The 22,133-nt window shown below is 39.1% G+C and overlaps 1 protein-coding gene across 1 annotated transcript in view; it reads right to left on the minus strand.

The window, feature by feature from the left end:
- The window catches only part of GALNTL6 (polypeptide N-acetylgalactosaminyltransferase like 6), a 1,248,724-nt gene that overhangs the window by 52,739 nt on the left and 1,173,852 nt on the right, over nt 1-22,133 (minus strand). The window contains exon 10 of the mRNA XM_062212832.1: nt 18,262-18,483. Coding sequence (XP_062068816.1) covers nt 18,262-18,483 — 222 coding nt within the window. The remainder of the gene's footprint in view (nt 1-18,261; nt 18,484-22,133) is intronic.

A 22,133-nucleotide genomic window follows, 5' to 3' on the forward strand; every position in this document is an offset into this window, starting at 1 on the left:
ACATGAATTACCTTATAAATTTTATTAATCATAGTACAAATCCAGGAGTTATTTTATTTACTGGTGAGAAAGAAGAAAGTCCTCTCCAACGACCAGTGCTCTGGCCTTTGAAAATGTGTGGGCATATGTGTGTGTAAAAGAGAAAGTGTGAGAGAGAGAGAAAGAGAGAGAGAGAGCGAGCTTCTGGTGGACACAGGTGCCATCTGCCTCATGTTATTCCATACCAGTTTTAAGATAGTGCTAATAAAACCTTAAAACAGGTTATGAGTAAAATATTATATTACTGGGCATTATACCACTCAACCATGATAGAATATGATGATATCTTTTAATATATTATTTATTTTAGCCCTTAAGTACAAGCAACATTAAAGTGCTGGTGCCATCTGGCATCATGGCACAGTGGGTTGGGCCACTGCCTTCAACTCCATCATCCAATATGGGCATCAGTTCCATTCCCAGCTGCTCTGCTTATGATTTAGCTCTCTGTTAATGCCCCTGGTAAAGCAGTGGAGGATGGCCCAGGTGCTTGGCCCTGCACCCAAAAGGGAGACCTGGAAGAATCTCTAGGCTCCTGGCTTTGGCCTGGCTCAGCCCAGCCCTTGAGGCTGTTTGGGAAGTGAACCAGTGGATGGGAGATCTCTGTCTCTCTCTGTAACACTGCCACTTGGATAAATAAATAAATCTTTAAAAAAATGCTAAATGTGTAGCTACCAGCACTGTAGCATGCCACTAAAAGCATGCCCATGCTTTCCCTCTCCCTGTGGTTGTGTTGCCATACTTTTTCAAAGGCAATGCATTTTTAAAAAGTTTTTTATTGTGAATATCTATGCACCAATACTAAAATTTGACAACCACTGATAAAGAAACTCCAGGCCCCTCCCCACCATATGAAGATGAGTTTTGAAGGACCTGAGAAAAATCAAGCAACTGGCTTCTGTAAGAACTTCCGTGATTGGAGACTTAACATTCACCCAATTAACCAATCAAAACCATCACTTCTAAATGCCTCTCCTGGACCAATCATGAGAACTTCCCCTTTAATAGCCTATAAACTCCCCTAGACAATCAGCGCTCAGGGTTCCTTCCTTCAGGGACCCCTCCTAGATGCTGTGAGCTTTCTCTGCTTCTTTTAGTAAACTACTTCTACTTTACACAGTCTTCCTTGTCCATACTTCTCATTCTTTGTGGATGTGAGACAAAGAACCTAGTGGGAAAAAAGAATTGTATTCTAAAAGAGGAGTAACATTTAAAAAATTTGGCGGGAAGAAAAATCTGCATTTCTTGGGGATGAGACACAAACCCAAGCAACTAGAACCACAGACTTCGGCAACATTTCTTGGGGGCTTTTCTGGGATTGTCAGAAGGGTGAGTAAAGACAAACTGCCTCTGCTTCTTTTTGTGGAGATCTTTGTTTTCCATCATAGTCCACTCTCAAAAACACTAGGACTCTGTCAGTCAATTAAAAACGATTAGTGTGGCTGCCAGTCTTAGAGACTCAGAGGGCAGACACTCTGGGGGCAGATTTGACTAATCCGCCTTTGTCTTGTGGCATTGGGAATGTTGGTCTTGTACTGCTTCAGTTTCCTTTCATGGAAATTTGTCCAATGCTTGACACTGGAGTAAGATCTTGGTGTTATTGAAGATTTCTGGCCAGGGCATCTCAGTATTGCCTGAAGGCTCCTTGACTGGATCCTGACTTTGACCACCTGTTAAGAGTATGACTAAAATCGGCGCTCCTCATTGTTCTTCCTGTTCACTACCCTCCTCACTCAGTCTCAAGTATCAGGAATGGAGGTGGGAGATTGTGGTGGAATGAGAAGGCCATGCCAAGGTGGCCACTGGCAAGTGTCAGTTACTCAGGAATGGCTTTGAAACCCACCTGGCAACGGAGCCTGCCTGGCAACAGGCTGTGATTGGTTGGGGCATAGACCGCCCCTTGACCAGATTGGCTGGTCTTGGCTATATAAGATGTTGTTCCAACCGTAATAAACGAGTCTGCGGGCTGCTCACCTCAAGCCTGCTTTTACCTGACTCCTGGGGTCTGTGTGGTGACTCGGTGCCTCTTGCCCCCACCACGCTGCTCCTCTCAGAAACGAATCCACTGCAACATTGTTGAGAAATCAATGGCAACAGGAGATACCTCTGGCTACAGCTGATGGACAGATTTCCCCATCTAAGCTAGCAAGAGAGGAACATTGATCCATTATTCTTTTTAACCTGATAGGTTGTTTCCTTTCTTCTCCGCAGTTTATATTTTATTGATGATTTTTTTATTAGCTCTTGACAGCAGGATTATCTGATTATCTACCTCTCTGTACTATGATTTATTTAACTGTCCTTAGTACTGGGATCATATGTTGATGTCATGTGCTAGTTCTTTTAATTAAGGTTTTCCTGTGCTGTTGTAACTGACCTAGGTAATGAAAATTTTAAGCATCTTGGGAGGAAAATCTCATGTTTTCTGTTATTTTTATTGAATCCCAAATGCTTAGGAGAACTGAGTAATAAAGGAGTTAGCATTATCTTCCTCTTTTTAATAATTTGATTACCCTACTCTGATTAGATCTGGTGCACAGATTTAGTTAAGATGCTCAGTTTAAATGCATTATAAAATGCATGAATTATAAGGGTATAAAATGATACCAAACTTATGTTGTGCTGGTATAAGGGTCTGATGCTTTATTCTGTGAGGTGAGACATGGTTCTAGAGTGGAACCTTACCCCACAGCTTTATATCAGATAGTTTGTCTTGTATATTATACTGATTGTGTAATGATGGGAGTTGGTGGGAACTCATGCTTTCTCTCTCATCTTTGGTATGTGATCAGGGCCTAGTTGGCACTGAGGCAGTGAGCTAGCTGCTCTTACCCCTGACTCCCATCTTTGCTTGCAACCCTCCCTGGCCTAGCATTTCTGCCACTAAGGGTTAAAACCCTGGGGAGGATACCACCTGGCTGTGTAGAGGTCAGGCAATATACCCATGTGGAGTCTATTTCCCTGGGCCAGGTGCCCACATCAGGGACAGGGAATTGACTGGAAGACATGAGATAGGTGCATGTGCACATCATTCTGGCTGTAGAGAGTAAAACAGCATTTTTTGTCCTGTCCAAGCCATCAGGATCAATGAGCAGGCTGGATTCTTTAAAGGGGACTGATGAAGCCACATTCAAGATAAATAAATAGCCAGGCACTACCAGGTCACAATACAGATCAAAAAGTGAGGTCCAGACAGAAGAGATGGTCAAAGTTAGGCACAAGTAAGGGTGGCTACTACTGGCGACTTAACCCTCCTCAACTGAGGGCCAGGTCACACATGCACCTATGATCTACAAGATCAAGGGTCTCAGGGAAAAAAAGGCAAGGAGTGGAGGTATAGGTAAGAGTATCTACTGCTATTCTCCAACCTCTCCTTTCTGTGGGCTCCAGGACATTATGTTCCCACAGCCAAGAAACTTGAGGAACACCTCAAGAAGGCAGACGCAGAAACTTTCAGGTTGGTTTTTTGTTCTCTTATTTTAGATGGGTAATAAGCCATCTTCACTATGTGCCCCCTTGGAGTGTGTTCTCAGGCACTAGGTTTCCTCTGACTCCCAAACCTTCAAGAAGAAAATGCCTGGTCTTTTTCTGCAACAAGGTATGGCCAGGATACAAGCTGAAGGATGGAAAGACTTGGTCCCTAGAGGGAAGTATTAATATAATATCATCCTCCAACTAGACCTTTCCTGTCACAGCAGAGAAATGATCTGAGTTCCTTTACATCCAGGCATTTTTTTTCCCTGTGAGATAAGCTTGACATTTGTCAACTCTGTAAGGTAGACCTGGCACTTTTAGCAGTAGCTACCCTCAAGACCCTAGCAACCCCTCTCCCTCTACCTGCCATGGAGCCTACCAAAGTCTATACCACTCCCTTCATCCACCACTCTTGTTCCCTTATGTCTCCTCCAATAGGGACTACTTGTTAGCAAGCAGGACACATGACTTCTGACTTCTGTTTTAACCATCCAGGAGGTCCCTGGAGGATTTTGTGGTCTTATTAATGTCTAGGTCTCCTTTTCCCTGCTGGATCTGAGCTAGATAAAGGGAGACTTGGGAGGATTTTCAGATGACCCTGACCAATATATTGAATCCTTTTAAAGTTTGTCCCAGTTCTATGATCTCACCTGGAAAGATGTGATGTTACTCCTAAATCAGACCCTAGCAGAGACTGACACATAAGCTGCTCTCCAAGCTGCAGAAGCTTTTAGGAATGAACTTTATGACATTCACATCCTTGCCTGATCAGAGAGGACAGGAAGAATATATATTCCAGGAAAACAGTTTGTTCCCCAGGAAGAGTCCCACCTTAAATGGACAGAAGATGACCCTATAGAGGAATGGAAATTAAAACATTTCATTGTTTGTGTCCTGGAGGGATTGAGGAGGACCAAGACTAAACTCCTAAATTATTCCAAGATGTCCATGATAGACCAAGGTCCAGAGGAAAACCCTTCTGCCTTTCCAGAGAGATTGAGGGATGCATGAATCAACCAATACTTCCCTATCTCCTGATTTGATAGAAATACAGGTAATCTTAAAGGATGAGTTCATTACTCAATCAGCCTCAGATACTAGAAAAAAGTTTCAAAAATAGGCTATTGAACATTAAAGTACATTAGGAAACCTCCTGAAGGTTACCACTTTAGTCTTTTACAATTGGGACCAAGAGAAGGCCCAACAATGAGAGAGAAAGGATAAGAAAAAGTTTGCAACTTTAGTAGCAGCCTTATGGCTACACCAGCTTAGGGAGGGTCCCCAGGGGTCTCCAAAGTGCTATTACTATGATAAGATTGGACACTTTAAGAAGGAATATCCATATTCCCATCACCAGAGAAAATCCCAATGGCACTAATTTATTTGCAATGGGGATCACTGGACGGTTGACTACCTTCAGAGATCAAAGCCTCTGGAGTCAGAGCCCCTCTCTCAGATGGGCCAATAGGACAGAAGGGGTCTGAGGTTTCTCCTATAGGATCCTATCACCCAGACCATCAGCACTCAGGAGCCCTGGGTGGTCCAAACTGTAGAAGGGGATGGAGACACTGGAGCCATCATTTCTGTCCTTCTCTTAAATTCAAGTCTCCCCTGTTTCCTTAGTATGACAGTGAGAGGTGTCTTAGGCGAATCTTATATACTTACATATATATATTTAAGATTTATTTATTTATTTTAAAGTCAGAGTTACACAGAGAAAGAAGGAAGGCTGAGAAAGAGAGAAGGAGGGAGAGGGAGAGAGAAAGAAAGAGATCTTCCATCTGCAGGTTCACTCCCTATTTGGCTGCAATGGTCAGAGTTGCAGATCCAAATCCAGGAGCCAGGAGTTTCTTCTGGGTCTCCCACTTGGGTGCAGGCGCCCAAGGAACCTGGGCCCTTTCCTACTGTTTTCCCAGGCCATATCAGAGAGCTGGATCAGAAGTGGAGCAGCTGGGTCTTGAACTGGCGCCCATATGGGATGCCGGCATTGTAGGCGGCAGCTTTACTCACTACACCACAGCGTCGGTCCCAGGAAAAATCTTTAGTTAGATGTTTCACCCAGGCCCTAGGCTATAATTGGAATACCTCCTCCCCTTTTTCCCCCCACACACCTTCCTGATCATACTAGAGAGGCCCACATCCTTTCTTGATAGAGATCTCTTAGCCCAGATGGGAACCACTGTCCTCATAACTCCATGGCAACCCTTATGCTTTCCACTAGTTGAGACAGATATTAATCTAGAGGTTTGAGTAACCCAGGGAAAGACTGGCTGAGAAATTACTGCCCAACAATATGTATTCATCTTAGGATTCCTCTGTTTTTCCTGATAAAAATTATTTCTTAAAGTCAGAGATCCAACAAGGGTTAAAAGCCAACTTAAAGTCACAGGGGGCTTTTAAAGCCATGAAATTGTCCCTGTGGCATTCCAATCCAGGCAGTCTCAGGATTCTGTCAATCCTGGATCCCCAGATATGGGGAAATAGCCCATCATTTTATCAACTCATAAAAGATATCCAGATGGCAGGGAACCATGTTTTAGCATGGGGCCAAGAGGCCCAACAGACCTTTATCCAAGTTAAATAGGCCTTACTTTACTTGAGGCCTCAGCTTTAAGCCTCACTAAAAGCAAAGTCTTCAATCTATATGTAACATGGAGAAAAGGGATGCTGTTAGGATTATTGATTCGGCTTAAGGGACCAGCTCAGCAGCCTAGAGGTTAACTTAGCCTTTGGCAAGGAACTTGACCTGGTGGCAGAAGCAAGGGCAAAGCTTGACTCAGAGCAGTGGCAGCTATTACCCTCCTAATCCTTGAAGTTACAAAACTGACCCTGGGGCAAGATCTAATAATATCCAGGCTCCATAATGTGACAAAGTTCCTAGCCTCAAAAGTAAGCCTCTGATGAACAATCACCTTTTAAAACACCAAGCATTACTGCAAGAGGGCCCTGCAATTCAGTTCAAGACTTGCACTGGTCCTTCTATTTTTCTCCTAGGGGAGATGGAGAGCCCAGAACATGACTATGAAGAGGTTGTTCTACAGACCTATGCATAAACTTCTCAATCTGTCCCTGTTTTGCTGGATAACGTTAAAGTTAACATCAAACATATCATTTCATCTGTGACACTTAACTAAGCTTTTCAAAATGAGGTTGCAAGGAGGAAGCAAAAACAATAATGGGGGGAGAATTTTTTTCATCTATATACAAATAACAGTAATTACAATAATCAATACTATCTAATATGAGGTCCATATTCACTTCCCCCAATTGTCTAAAAATTTATCTTTTCAGTAAATTTATTCTATTCATGATTCAACTAGGTTTTCCTTTCCTTCTTTTTTTCTAGGGTAACAAAATATCCCAGACTACTTTCTACGTTTCCTTCCCCACAACTGGATTGTTTCCCCAAGAATTCTTAGTTCTATTTACTGAGGAATTCTGTTTGGAGACCACAATTGAGAAGTATATATATATGTTCTAAAATTGGATTAAAGTTATTTATAGATTTGTTTTCTAGTGGACAAAGATAGAAAATTGGTACTTTCAGTAAGTAAAAAATTTTTTGGAATTGATATTGAAATTTCCATTCATGTTTAAGATTAGAGAGTATTTATTTCTATAATTAGGTTTTTTAAAAAGATTTATTTATTTATTTACTTGAAAGTCAGAGTTACAGAGAGGCAGAGGCAGTGAGAGAGAGGTCTTCCATACACTGGTACATTCTCTAGATGGCCACAACAGCCAGAGCAGCACTGATCCAACAACAGGAGCCAAGAGCTTCTTCTGGGTCTGTCACATGGGTTCATGGGCCCAAGCACATGGGCCACCTTCTACTGTTTTCCCAGGCCATATCAGAGAGCTGGATTGAAAGTGGAGCAGCTAGGACTCAAACCAGTGCCCACATGGCTTGCTGGCACTGCAGGTGGCAGCTTTATCTGCTACGCCACAGCACTGGTCCCTATAATTAATTTTAAATTTGCTTTTTCATATGTTTAAAATATTTGTAATATTAACGTACTTTTAAATCTATGTATTTGCAAAATAGATAAATTCAAAAAAAGTTTTAGCATTAGATATGTATTAGATCTACAATATGGATTACATGGCTTAGGTTGTATAGAGCCTTTACAATTTTGGTCCACCTAATTCTATCTTAGGCCCAGGGATTTGTATTAAACTGTCCTGTTATTTATGTCTGATTTCATTTATGGCAGTTTGTGCCTAATAAAGTTATTTTTCAATGATTTGCTCTCTGTAAAAATAGATTTATCTATTTATTTGAAAGGCAGAATTACAAAGAGAGAGGGATGAGCAGGAGGAAGAGAAAGATCTTCCATCCACTTGTTCACTCCTAACAGCCAGGAGCTTGGAACTCCAGGCACGTCTCCCATGTGAGTGGCAAGGCACTAAGCACTTGGACATTCTTCTGCTGCTTTCCCAGGCACATTAGCAGAGAGCTGCATTGGAAGTAGAAAAGCCAAACTAGTGCCCATAGGGATGCTGGCACTGCAGGTGGCGGCTTAACTTAATGCACCACATAATCAGCCCCTACTCTGCTTTTCTTGCCTTGTATTTTACTTTGTTGCACATCAAGATCCCATAAGCTGCTTTCATATTACTTGAATTTTCATGGCACACTTGTGCTTATTCTGTAATTTTCAATCTTTTCATTTTGGTTTTAGTATATCTCCTGTATAGAAGAGTTAGATTTGTTTTATGAACTAATCTGAAATCTTTCTTTCAGTACATTTATTTATATGTTTGATCTTAGCTTTGACAAACTGATTTATTATGCACTGTTTTCTAAAAAATCTTTCATCATGCAGTAGCTTTTCTTTTTTCTGTGTAATCTCTGATATTTAATAAAGTTTGTGTTTTTTTCTATTGGTTATTTTACATTAATATTCTATATAATATCTGAAGTTTCCCTTTTCTAGGTAATGCCTAACTACACTTTTCTCCAAGAAATACCATTTTTCTTCCTTCTCCCCCAGTGTCTAAACAGACACGATAATCTTTTACTCTTAGTTAATGCTTATGGCACAATCAGCAGACTTACTCTGCTTTCCATTTACTTTCCCATTTGTTACTTGATGATTTCTACATTGTAAAATCATATACAATATGTACATTAGTCTATCTTTACAGTCACTTTTTTTCAGACCCTATGTATGCCAAGCTTCTTCAAAAAGCTCTTGGCTTTCTGATTCTCATTTAGTAACAATTCCCTAGAAAGGCTTTTAGTTAAAACAGTCCCTAAGTTCTTGAAGGTTTATCATTGTTTTTTGATAGTCTTCATACTGGAAGGCTGGTTTGGTTGGATGTGAAATCTTGGGCTCCTATTTTCTTTTCTTGAATACTTGTGCAATGCTGCTGTATATTGTCTCCTGGGGCACAATGTTCATCAGATTTATTCTTTATGCTTGGGTGCACAGTTTTTTTCCTCCTTTAAAAATAGCTGAATTTCCAAGAATGGTCTTTTTAATATGTAGATCCAAGCCTTTTATTTTGAGTAGGTTTTCTCCAATCACAGTTTTATGTATTTGTTGCCTTTCATTTTTGAGGGTCCTTCTTGGAAAATTTGTTTAATCTGCTTTGTCTGTTGTTCCAAATATCTTGGTGAATTATTTTTTCCTGATTTTTAAATTTCTGTTCCATTATTTTTACTCTTTTTCTTCTTCGCCTCAGTTCCACTTCTTGTGCTTCCCATTGTCTCCCTTTGTTCTTTTGTTCTAATTCAGGCTTCATTGTGAAGTATATTTTCTTTCCTTTTTAGTTCATTCCCAAGTTTTCTCTGTTCTATTTTTTTAAACAAAGTTATGTTTAATTTAATTCTAAAGATTTCATTTCTGGATTATTGTCATTCTGATTTGTATGGTTCATTCATGCTGTGGTTATTTCTAAGGCTCTTTTAACTTATTCTGAAATCTTAAGTTGCAGTTATTATCTTAGTTGTGGCCACATTTGTAGTATGATTTTAGTAGCTATTGGATCTATATTTGGTTCATTTTAAAAATCATTAACCTTACTGTACCTTTTATGGGGTTTCATTTTAAACTGCTTCCATTGTATTATTAGAGGAAGGTTCCTATTTGAGGCTCTCTGTTGTTAGTGTGAATTATTTTAAAAATGACATTTGTATATGAACACTTTTCTTTCTGGGCTCCATCTGATTCACAAGACCTTCCTGCCTCTAGTTTTGTGTTTTCTGGTATTTTAAGAGTCTTTCCTTCAAAGCAGTTTTGCTGCCTTTAAATGTGTCTGCTGTTCTGAGCTCTCTAACCCAGACAATTCCTTCTGTGGTACTGGAAACTTCTGTCTCTCTGGAATCCCCAGTGTTTCATTTTGAATCCAACTCACAGATTTTTTCTTTTTTGTTGGGGGTGGGAGATTGGAAGGGAAAGGGAGTACTGCATGTTTTGAGACACAAGTAGGCCAAAGCTATTCAGGTTGTTTTACAATCCTATTGCTCCTTACTGGTCTCTGTACTGATCCTCAGACAGGAAACTGTGAGCAGGTCTTTGAATCTCACTGATAACATTCAGATTTGATTACTTTTAATTCCTGTTCTATAAAAGATCTTTTCCTTTTGAAGGTGAATATATGTTGATTTCTGGGTCCTCTCCTTGTAGAAGTGTGATCAGTAATATGTTTTTTCTTTCTACTAATCCCTTTTCTCTTCTGTTCCCACAGAGTATCTGCAGCTGCCTGGTGTTCAGGTCACACTAACCCCCATTCTAGAGTACCTGGGGGATTCTTTGTCATCTGTTTTATCTGTTTTGTGTAAGATGATATTTACGTTGTTCTTTTTTTCTTTTCTATCCTAAATGTATCTTTTTAAATGATTGAACAAAATCACACTTCTGCTGATATTTTTAGCATCATAAATTATGGGAAACATTAAAGCAAGAATATTATAGAAAATATAGATTTTTATTTATGGAATAATTCCTCAAAGTTTTTCATGATTTTTTAGATACTAGGGCAATACCTGAATATTGGACCCTAGAGCAAAAATTTTGCTACAAACTTGTATGCAATTCTGATTTTTAAAAATGTAGACAAAGAATTTGAATGTATATGATTGGTTCTGGGTGACTTTGTCTAGAAAAGACTGGGAATAACTGACTTGTTATTTCTGTTCTACTAGTTAGTCCATAAATTAGGCTCCTCATAAGATTACTGGTTACTCTTTAGATTGGTCCTAAATAATAGTCCACTTTTTCCATAAATAGACTAACAGGCATTATGTCAACTGGACAAGAGAGGCTCAACAGAAAGACATACACATGTCACTGTAAAATGGAAAAGTTCTAAGGCAAAAGCTGGCTTAGCTAAATACTGCTTGGTTCTTGATTTAGACAAAAACAGAATTTTGGAAATAGAAGCCAGTAGAAATTTATTTCTATATATTTTAAAGTCAATAGGAAGAAATGAAATCAAGTGGATCAAGAAATATAAAGAGATGATTGTGAGGAAATGAAACATGGAGAAAGAATGAACCACAGATCTGAACGGGAGCAAAGGAATGGTTGTCTTCCCACCTCCCAGATTTAGACAGAGAGCTATGTTTCAATTTGCTTACGAAATCTGACAGACTGATGAACTCTAGTAATGACTTACTTCTTAGCAGTGTAGTCAGTATACTTCTCAGGGTTTGGAGCAGTGCCAACCAAGGACACTTGGCTCAACTTTACAAGGATTCCCACAAGCATATTGGGTCTTCTTTTAACTATTACTATTTACAAGTAATTAAAACCAAATCCTAAGCCCATTAATGCATATTGGTACCAGTCTACATAACGTGAAATTGACAGTTTTTAGAATTTTTTTTCCAAAACCCCAAGAACCTTTCCTTTTTTACTGTACTTATTCTAATCCTTCTTCTGCCAATTGAGGGTCACTGGAATTTTAAAGCAAGTTGATGGCATTTGTCCCTGGAGAGACCTGCTTTAGCAATCACAGAAGGCAGCAGGTCACATGGTTAAATAATAGGTAGGATGTAGGAGGTGTTTCTGTGTCCTTGGAAAGTTTTGTTGGATTTTTCCAACCATGCTATTCTCTGAGGTTATGGATTAGAAATCTTGCTCTGATGATTTAATGATCCCCAAATTCTATTGTTAGTGTCACTCTTGGTATTAGAAAGGTACTGATTTTTAATGAAATTTAAATGCTAAGATGAATTCATAACTAGGCTACCATACACTTAAAATTTCAGTGATTCCTATCATGAGCACCAGAAAAGGAATATATTTTTGTGTGTAAACATATATCAAATATAAATTCAAAGAAGAACAAAATAACCATAAAGAAAAGAGGAATGCTTTGTTTGCCATACTGGCGGAGAATAATGAGCTTGTTAGCTCTGAAGCTTCTCTGATTCCATTTTAACTTGGGTAAAATTGCCACTGCCAGGGAATGGGAACTAAAACCATGTTTATTGTAAGGCACTTTAAGTTTATTTTCATAGCCATGACTCAGCTGTTGAGAATACAGAAAACATTTATTCAAATTTAAAAACATAATTCCATTTATATGTGTTCTTCCCATTCTTAACCTCCTTGATGAGTTCCAGAGGGGATGAACTAGCACAGTGTGCTAGTGTTGCCTCTGTTTGAGAATTAATGGCAGACTAAGTCAAGTCAAATACACATGGAATGACAAATCACCTGTGAATGACCGCTTAACTTAAAGATTTGGTTTGCTGATATATAGCACTTGAATGGCAGAGATGGTTTCCTACAGAGTTGCAAAGGAAACAGCAGGATAATCTCACTTTGCAGCTTTCCTATTTAAAAGACTAGGTTGTAGAGGAATTCAGGAGAGCTGGTGTGGTATCAGCTTTCCCAAGAGAATTTGTAAGAGCTTCACTCATTGTCCAAAAAACTCCAGCTTTTACCTTTGCATCAGACATCAACAGCATTCACTTTGAATTTGTTTTAAAGAGACAACCTCACTTCCTCAGATGGTCTTTGAGATAATGCACCTACTGGTTTTGAACTTCCTTTCATGTATGCTGATATGGGAACATTTGAAAAGCCTGTGCACCATGAGAACATGAGAAGGAGGAGGAAGCTAGCAGGTTGAAAGAAGGCAAGAGCAGCACTTGGTGCTGAGAAGAATAGGAATTATTCAGGGTGCCTGTCTTTGTGAATGTTCCACAATTCAGGGTGACATTAATCTTGAGGAAGGAATTTAAATAAGCAGCTGAAGAAGTTCAGTATTGAGATGAATTTTTAAAATAAAGATTTTTAAAAAGTTATGCACAATCGCAAGATGACAAATGGATGTGCGAAGACTGGCACATTGAGGGCAGTAAGCAGACACCTCTTAACAGAATTTATGGCACTGGCAGGAAAAGTCATGTTTGTCTATTTTACATCATTTATTCCCTCTTACACACGATATTTAGAATTCTGCAGAACTCTCTTCTTGGACTATAAAGGAGTACTATAAATGACTCTAGCAAATGTATGAATTCGAAGGAAGGGAAGGGATAAAGAGAAAAATAATAGGGAATTCAATTTCTTTCATTTAGCATCTTGGCAGAAAAAGAGCCACTCCATATGTAAGTGGTTTAAGAATAGTTTTCCACTCTGAAACTGTTTTTATCATATCCAACACAGCATATGGAGGAAGCCCATTGCTTCCATTTGAATAGCACTAAAGGATGCTTCATTACATGGCTCAAAATCCTATCTATGGTCACTGGGCCCCATTTCCTCCCCATTACATCCACGACCCTTGTGCATTTGAGGATGAAGTGACTGCTAAGAGACTATTTGTCCATCAGGTGTGACTTTAATCTCTTTTAAGTAGGAAGATGGCAGTGAGAATTTATAAGTTGCTGGAACAAAATCTTACTTTTGGAGTTTATCCTGCTTCCTCTTAGTCCGTCAGAGTATTTTGTATTTTGTTTGATTGTCATATGGACTATAGACCTGACTGTCCATCAGAATCAGTTACCTAATAGTCATTATCCAAACTGTTCTCCTAGTGAAACTTTCCAAAGAGGTAATCTTTGTGGTCCAGAGACTTCTCCCCTTTATCACAGATGATGATAACTCAGCATGTCCTGTAGAGGCTTCAAACATACATTCATGGGGGCAAAACAGTGAATGATAAGTGGGATAACAGGAAAGCAGAATCTTCCATTTATTCATCTTTTATTCATTAAAAATTTTCCATTGACCACCTACTATATGCCAGTCATTATTTCTTGTAACCAAAGAGCAGAGGTAACACAACATGATGAATACATGCATCATATGACTTGCCATATAGTGCTGGATGCTGATTAGAAAAATAAAAGAGGAAATGGAGATAGGGAATGTGTGAGTGAGTACATGGATGTGTGTGTGTGTGTGGATTGCTACAATTTTGGATGAGATAATCAGGGAGGCCTTACTGAGAAGATGTTCTTTTTTTGAGTGAGGACATGAAAGAAGTGAAGGAAGGAGCCATAGGATTTCTGGGACTGAAGGATTTTAAGTATTTGCAAAAACAACTGCAAAAGCTCTGAGGCAAGAATGTATCTGTCCTGTTTGAGGAATACCGATGAGGCCAAAGCGCCTGGAGGATAGTAATCCTTGGGGGGAGTAGTAAGAGATTAGGCTGGGGGAGGCAAAACACGGGTGAGATAAGGTAGGATCTCATAAGGATTTTGATTTTCACCTGGAGAGAAATGTTAGCCACTGAAAGGTGTTGAATGAAGGAGTGACCTGCTCTCCCATTTTAAGTGTACTGTGTCGAGATTAAACCAAAGTGGGGAGGGCAGCAACACAGAGATGAATTAGGAGGCAAGTGCAATAGTCCAGCTGAATTTGTCAGGGAAATGAGTAGCAGTTTATGGGCTGTTTATGGTGTGTAACATATCCTTTACAAGCTTAGTTCTAATGACCAGAGCCAAAACTGGCCTAAGCACTTCATTGTTTACCCAGAATCAGGCTGGCAAAGAGAAGCAAGTGGAAAACCTTCCAAGTACAAGTGCATAAAATGGCAGGTTGGCCTGCTTTTTGGCACAGCTCTCCTATAAAGGATTCTTGTGTTTACGTTGCTGGTGGTTTGTGGTTCCTTCCTGTAACTGCTTTAAAAGACCCACAGAGTCTGTATTCCCCTTCTTACATTTTTATTAAAACAGCAACCTAACTATTAAATTTATTTAGGAGCTTAGCCCATTCTATCAATTGGTTTAAAGCTTATAAGAAATTATAAATCTCTTATATACTGGATTGGATCCTGGAACAGGAAAGGAACACTTGTGAAAAAACTGAATAAAGTGTGTAGCTTAGTTAACAGTATTGTACCAACTTCAAGTATATAGTTTAATAAGTATATCATAGTTAGTGTGGTAAATATAAAATGTCAAAATTAGAAGAAGACAGGTGAATGGTATATGTGGACTTTCTATACTATCATTTTTAAAGTCATGGAGTTTTACAATTATTTAAAAATTAACAAATTAAAAAAATCCTTTTGAAAAGGAAAAGAAATCAGACAAGGGTGAATATTTTGAAAGATTATCTTCAGAGATTAATTTGTTCCATAAATATATTTTGCATTTTTAGTAATTCTTAAATACAACATCAAGAACTTGGTTGTTACTACTCAATATACAATTGAATAGGCACTGGTTCTAGTCCCAGCCGCTCCTCTTCCAATCCAGCTCTCTGCTGTAGCATGGGAAGAGAGTGGAAGATGGCCCAAGTCCTTGGGCCCCTGCAACTGCATGGAAGACCTGGAAGAAGCTCCTGGCTCCTGGCTTCGGATCGGTGCAGCTCTGGCTGTTGCGGCCATTTGGGAAGTGAACCAACGGAAGGAAGACCTTTCTCTCTCTCTCCCTTTCACTCTCTGTAACTCTCTCTCTCAAATAAATAAATAAAATCTTTTAAAATATATAGAATTGAAAAATAGTCTCACCATTTCATAATTTCATTTATAGGAAACTACATTTCAAATCATTCACTGGCCTCTTGCCTTCAGTGTCCATGTTTCACATGTTTCAAATGTATGAGTCTCCCAGGATCTATTCAATCTGGGAAACTGATATCTCCAGAACCGTTTTTCAGTCAAAACCCTTGTTGCTGGTTGATTTTCTTTCTTTTTGCCTCCCTTCTATTTTTTGTGTATTCATTTTTGCTGTGCACTATATCTTCACTGAGCAAACAAAACTGAAAGCAATTGGTCCTTGAACTAAATAACCTCATTTTCATCTTTCCTAAGCCTAATTATGATCTTTGTTTATTATTTTGGAGCTCCTGGGAAAAAATTTATAATCGTGTTAAAAAATCTGATCTCATTGTTTGATTTTTTTGAAAGATTTATGTATTTATTTGAAAGGTAGAGTTACAGAGAGACAGAGGCAAAGAGAGAGACAAAAAGGTCTTCCATCCACTGCTTCACTCCCCAGATGGCCCCAACAGCCTGAGCTGCACTGATCTGAAGCCAGGAGCCAGGAGCTTCCTCTGGGTCTTCCACACAGGTGCAGGAGCCCAAGGACTTGGGCCATCTTCCACTGGCTTCCCAGGCCATAGCAGAGAGCCTGATTAGAAGTAGAGCAGCAGAGACTCGAACCAGCACCCACATGGGATGCTGGCATTGCAGACCAGGTCTTAACGTGCTGTGCCATAGCACCAGCCCCGACTATTGAAACCAGTGATGATAAATGGAAACATCTCCAGGGATAAGAGAAGTGATGCCAAGATGTGAGGCAATCAAGAGCAATGGAGGTTGTGTGTTTTTGAGAAGCACACTGGAATGTTTGAGTTTGTTTCTAAATCATGTGCTTCATAAATAAATATAGGTTATGGTTTAGCCAGGTAATGTGGGAAAATGTGGTCAATTGCAGTTTAAACTGTATTCAGATTTGAACAAAAAATTATGTTTCCATATAAGGCAAAGAAAAAAATGATGACATTTTTACCTAGCAGCAAGCCACACAATGATAATGTGGGGTTTTCAGGTGTATTCCTTGGTCACTAGGCAAGATATTTAAATCATCATAGAAAAATGGCAAGCAGAATATTAACCAAAAATCTTTAGGATGGAAATCACTCCTTGTTGGGTAACAAACACCTATGCTTCCCAATGTATTAGGCTGAGAGTTCTCATAGTGTTTATTTTAAATTTTCACTGCTATAGAGCAGGGGTTTGGTATAGCAGTTAGGAGGTTACTTGGGATGCCTGCATCACATTTTGGAGTGGCTGAGTTCAAGTCCCAGCTCTAATCTCAATTCCAGCTTCTTGCTACTGTGCATCCTGGGAAGCAGAAGGTGATGGATCAAGTAGTTGTGGCCCTGCCACCCATATAGGAGGCCTGCACTAGGCTCTGGCCTTCTGGCTTTGTCCTGGCCCAACTCCAGCAGTTGTGGACATTTGGGGAATGAACCTGTGGATGGAAGATGTTTATCTCTCTCTCTCTCTCTCTCTCTCTGCCTTTCAAATAAACAAGCTAGGAAAAGATAAAATAAAATAAATTTCCACTGCTATAAATTAAGCCTATGATAGACAGTTGAAACTAGTGTTAGTGGATCAATGCTACTCGTAATCCAGTAAAATTTTAATGAGATGTTTAAAATGCAAAAAATGAGACCAAATTACTAAGTGACTTAAGCATTGTCAAAATCACATCCACTATATAAAAAACATGGAGGGATGGAGCATGCAGTGAGGACCTGACTGTTTCGTGGGCTGTCCCAGGTTCAGGAAGAAAAAAGCATATTCTTGGACTCTCTCAGCAAACATGCAATGCACCTATGACTTGTTGAGTACATTTTTTCCAGGAATAATAGCAGATCACCCAAAAATTCTGCCTGATTACTCTGGCCTCTTCTACTACTATGCCCTGGGACCTTTTTTTAGAGTGCTACAGCCATCGATACTGACTTGGCAATATTTCTGGCCCCCCCACACCCAACCTCACCCCTACAACTACAATACCAAGTGTGATGATGAGAAAGCTTCTCCATAATGCTGGAAAGTCACCTCTGGGCTTTTGAAATGCTGGAGAACTGGGATGGTGCTTGCATTTCTCCTGACATCCTCAGCTAAAAAGCAGGTTAAATTGCTGGGATAAATCTACCTTGTCCAATTTTAGTCCTTGTTCTAGCACACCTTTTTTCTATGGGGAAAAGGCCATAGTAACAGTATTGAATAGAACTGAAGCTATGCAATAGTATTTTTTTATGTCAAAAAATAGATATTTTAAATTAGGGACCTGGGGCTATTCAGCTGTTTCCATTTTAGATCATGAAGTGAATCAAACAGAAGCACTCAGAGGTGGAAAGGTTAGTACTTATTTAAGGAATCAATGTAACTTCTGCACATCCCATAGCTATCTGCATTATGGAAATGCATTTCTTCATGAATCTGCATAGTATGCTCTGATTTGGAAAGCAGTCAAACCCTTCCATCATCTTGTATATACATTTGCAGATTGCAACAAAACTGCATATAGGACAGTGAGGGATTTTATCCTGGATATCTGGTCACCCTTATTTACAGAGTATTATGACAGATATGATCATAGGCTCCTATGATCATTTTACTAATCTCAAAAATATTTTCCAGATGTCTTCAAAAAACTGGGGAGTCAACAGTGGTCGGCAGTTTTGGGTCAGGTCATCAACACTGAGAGCTGAATCCTGAGCTCTAGTAATTTCTAAGAGGAGGCTGCACGTTCATATCACTATCTGAGGCTGGGAGAAACGGACATACTCTCATGCAAACTTGCATGCCACCTCTCCTCACCTCCCCCCAGGCAGCAGGTGGGGGCTCCACTGGAGGGTAATACTTAGGCACATCCCAGGCCACTGCAGCCATGAACCATTTGAAGTCCTTGCACTTGAGCTGCTTGCGCAATTCCTTCTGGGCGGAGATGTCCCCGGTGGAGAGGTGCCTGTATTCAGGCCGCCGTTGGTAAATGTACTCTGCAAATTCATCCATCCAGGTCTCAGCCACCCGTTTAAGGTTCTGTGCATTAGAAAAAAAGAGTAATTTATTGGCTTATGAAAGAGTGGTTTTAGTTGCACCAGAAATTGAAAAAGAAAGTAAAAGAAATCGGACAACCTCCAGCAGCTTTGGCTGGCAGCTTATTAACAGCGAGAGTTTCCGTAACTGCAAGGAGTTTGACATGATTAGCCTGCAGCTTTGCACACATTCTGCTCTGGCATGGGGCTCAATTGCCTATTTGGTAATTAATTCATCAAAGCCAGTAACAATTTAGCTCACAGTTCTATCAGCTTTCTCATTCCTCCTGTTATTTCATGACCACACATTTTTTATTTTTCATGTGGAATTAAAGGAGCTCAAACTGGAAAGAATGAAGTTTCTTTTAGGCATCAAATTGAGAACAGTATTTTAAGAAGCAGGGATCTTGGAAAAAAGGAGGACAAATAATCTGTAATTCCTTTCTACCAGCAATAGAGAGAGAACTTGACATTACTAAGTTCAAAACTTTGTTCTCAGAATCTTTATATGTGCAACATAAATGCCAATAAGAACTTTGTAATTTATGGACAACTTGGGAAGCACCAAGTAGCCAGTCTTCTGCACAGATGTTTCCTTGGGGTGAAAGAAGTAAAATGGAGATAAGCACACATATTTGGGGTGGGAGCTTACATGGGTTCAAGATAGAAAGCTCAGTCCTTCTGCTAGTTTGGGGATTGAGCAAAATACTTACCTATTTTCTTATTTTCCTCACCTGAAATTGACAACAATAATATGCACCTACATCATGGAGGTGGTTGTCGCATTAAGTAAGATAAGTAAGGTAATGCCTAAAAGGTAATTAGAATAATACCTAGCCTACAATAAGTATAATGAATAGTAGAGCTATAGGAATAGTATCTAGAATGAATACAGGACTGGAAATTGGAGGGCCAGAGTGTTGGACATGGTTAACTGTTCCTGTGGCCTTTGAGAAGAGCTTTAGTGAAGAAGAGGTGCATTCAGACATCCTCTGAAGCTCCATGGTGCTAAGTAGTAGAGGAAACAATTTCACTTGTCTAGAAAATACTAGTCTCCTTGCCTCCAGCTTATAGCACAAATTGAAAAACCTTAAGTTGCACATTAGGTTTGTGCATTTCTCAGATACTCCAAAGAAAGCAGCAGAATCATGGACATATTCTAAGAATAATGGCAAATCACAGATTTCTTTTTTTTGGGGGTGGGTAATTTTTCAGAAGATGGTGAAAGAGTAACAGCACAGTAATTGCAAAGGAGCAATTGCTAGTTTCCCTGTAGCTATTAGGGTTATATAACATTGAAACGTAAATAAACATCCTGGCTATTCTCTAACATCCCTGATGATATCTTTGATTATAGATAATAGATCTATAGTCCTTATCCAGAGGGAAAATTTGTAAAGTATCAATCATTATATCAAGGAGTAGTCCTTATTCCCAAACCATCCACGTGGTTGGCCAAATAGTCACTCTGAGGTTATTATTCTAGAAATATATACTTAGTATTAATTTGTCACTGCTTTCATGACTCAGTATTTAGTTTTGGGAAGACATTAGAAACACAACTGAGAAATACTGCAAGCAATTGCAAGAACAGTTTCATTGGTCTCTCAGAGATTGTAAGATAAACTCACCCACCCTAGGGAATAGAATCAATCATATACACACTTGAATTCATTGGAATCTTTATATAGGAACACATAAAAACACATTCAGATATATACAGGTAATAGGGTAGGAACAAAGCAGTATTTCTCATATAAACATTTATAGCTCTGCTAACATGTGCAGAATCATGAAACCAAGACTTCCCAAGATATCTCTTGTCAGAAATGTAAAAGAGAAAGTTAAATGAGTCTGAATTATCCCATCGCTTTTCCTCATCTCTCAATCTACCCTCAGGTGTATACATTTTTACTGAAGATTTAAGCCATTGGCAGATACATAAATGTCAGAACAGCACAGATGATGATGCAACATACTGATCACTCTGGTTCTTTCAAATCATTTGGCTGCTGTAGGGAATTTTTCTCTGGCCAAAATTTCCTCCTTCTCTCTTTTGTCTTCTTGTACAATGTCATTCTCTTTAAAACTTTCCTCTTAAATCTCCTCTGTGGAACTGTCCCATAAATTCACAATTTCTTTCTTGTTTCCATATAACCTAATGTTCTTATGTCCCTGCTCATAATGGTCAACCAAAATGGCCTTTCTAGGTGTTTGCTAAGCAAAATAATTCCCTGAAGAGAAATTAAATAACTTTTTTTTCTAAAAAAAGTTACATACCATCCCCAGCTTTTTTATACCACTGTTTATGTGAATTGCTTTATTCATCACCTCTGGAAAAATGCAGCTACTTCCTGTCTTTATCCATATTGGTCCTCCCTCCTCAATGCCCTCTCCTATTTTTCTAATACTATCCACTCTTTACAGCTCTTTTTGAATTCATCTCAATGAGAGTTGCTATTTAAAATATATGGTATGTAGTTAAATTTGAATTTTAGATGAACAATAAAAATTTTTAAAATACAATTAATACTTGCATTATTAATAGTGATTGGATCCTACTGACACTAAAAAATCATTTGTTATTTATCTGAAATTCAAACTTAATTGGTCATTCTATATTTTTATTTGCTAATTCTGGCAACCCTACTCCTTATACATACAAATTGCATAAAAATGTGCTCCATAAATTTTAAAAAATTAATAAACTGACTGTATGTGCAGAATCTGCCATATCTTTATGTTATTGCCAATACAATAGTGCTTGTTTTGCTTCTGTGGCAATTATTCCAGAAAAGTTTCAAGCAGTTCTCTGCAGAAGAACCTGCCATAACACACAACTGATGTAACAGAAACACATATCCCCACCGTTTTTGGTTTCTAACAGGTGGGATCCTGCTGGTCCCCTATGTGTGAAGCAAGCAGGGAGGCAGTCACAGAGCTCAAGGAAACAGCAGTGCTAATTGGTAGCTAGAGGTGAGGGCTCAGCATGGCTACAATGCACAGGACAGGGTTTAACTTTAGTCTGAAAATAGGGCAAGGCCTTCTGTGTCTTTATGTGAGCTGGATTTCATTCAGTCCAACTTTGTGTGACAAGGGAGAATGGGGGAGAGGGCATGATCTCATTCAAGTACACCTGCTGTGGCTGTACCTAGTATGGAGGTTATATAACTATTTTAGAAAGATAGCTTCAGAAGCTAAGGAATTTAATTTTTTTTGGTGTAGAAAACAAATTAAAGCTTTCTCTTCTTACAAGCTGTAAACCTTCATACTTTTTGAATGATAAATGAAGTAAAAGCTGTTATTCAGAGCACCTTCTATGAATACTGTGGTTCTCTGTGTATTGCAATATATTTCTCTATTCAACCCAAACTGGCATTAATCTCTCCTTTCTCTGTGTTGCCCAAATATTAAAACACTTAACACATCCAGCCCTATGTTAGAGGTCTTCAGAATTCAAGTCTGTCTGTCTGTCTTTCTCATTACACAATACAAAATCTTTCTAATACTCATTAGTTCTTTGAATTGATATTTTGCCAGGAACATTAAATCATATTTCCAGCTCACTCAATAAGAGCAAATTTGCAGTTCTGACTGTTCAACCTTATTGTGCAGCATGAGGAAAATAGACGGTTCCATTTTTCCTGCTGGTTC

The sequence above is a fragment of the Lepus europaeus genome, chromosome 16 (genome assembly GCF_033115175.1).
Source record: "Lepus europaeus isolate LE1 chromosome 16, mLepTim1.pri, whole genome shotgun sequence".
Lineage (NCBI taxonomy): Eukaryota > Metazoa > Chordata > Mammalia > Lagomorpha > Leporidae > Lepus > Lepus europaeus.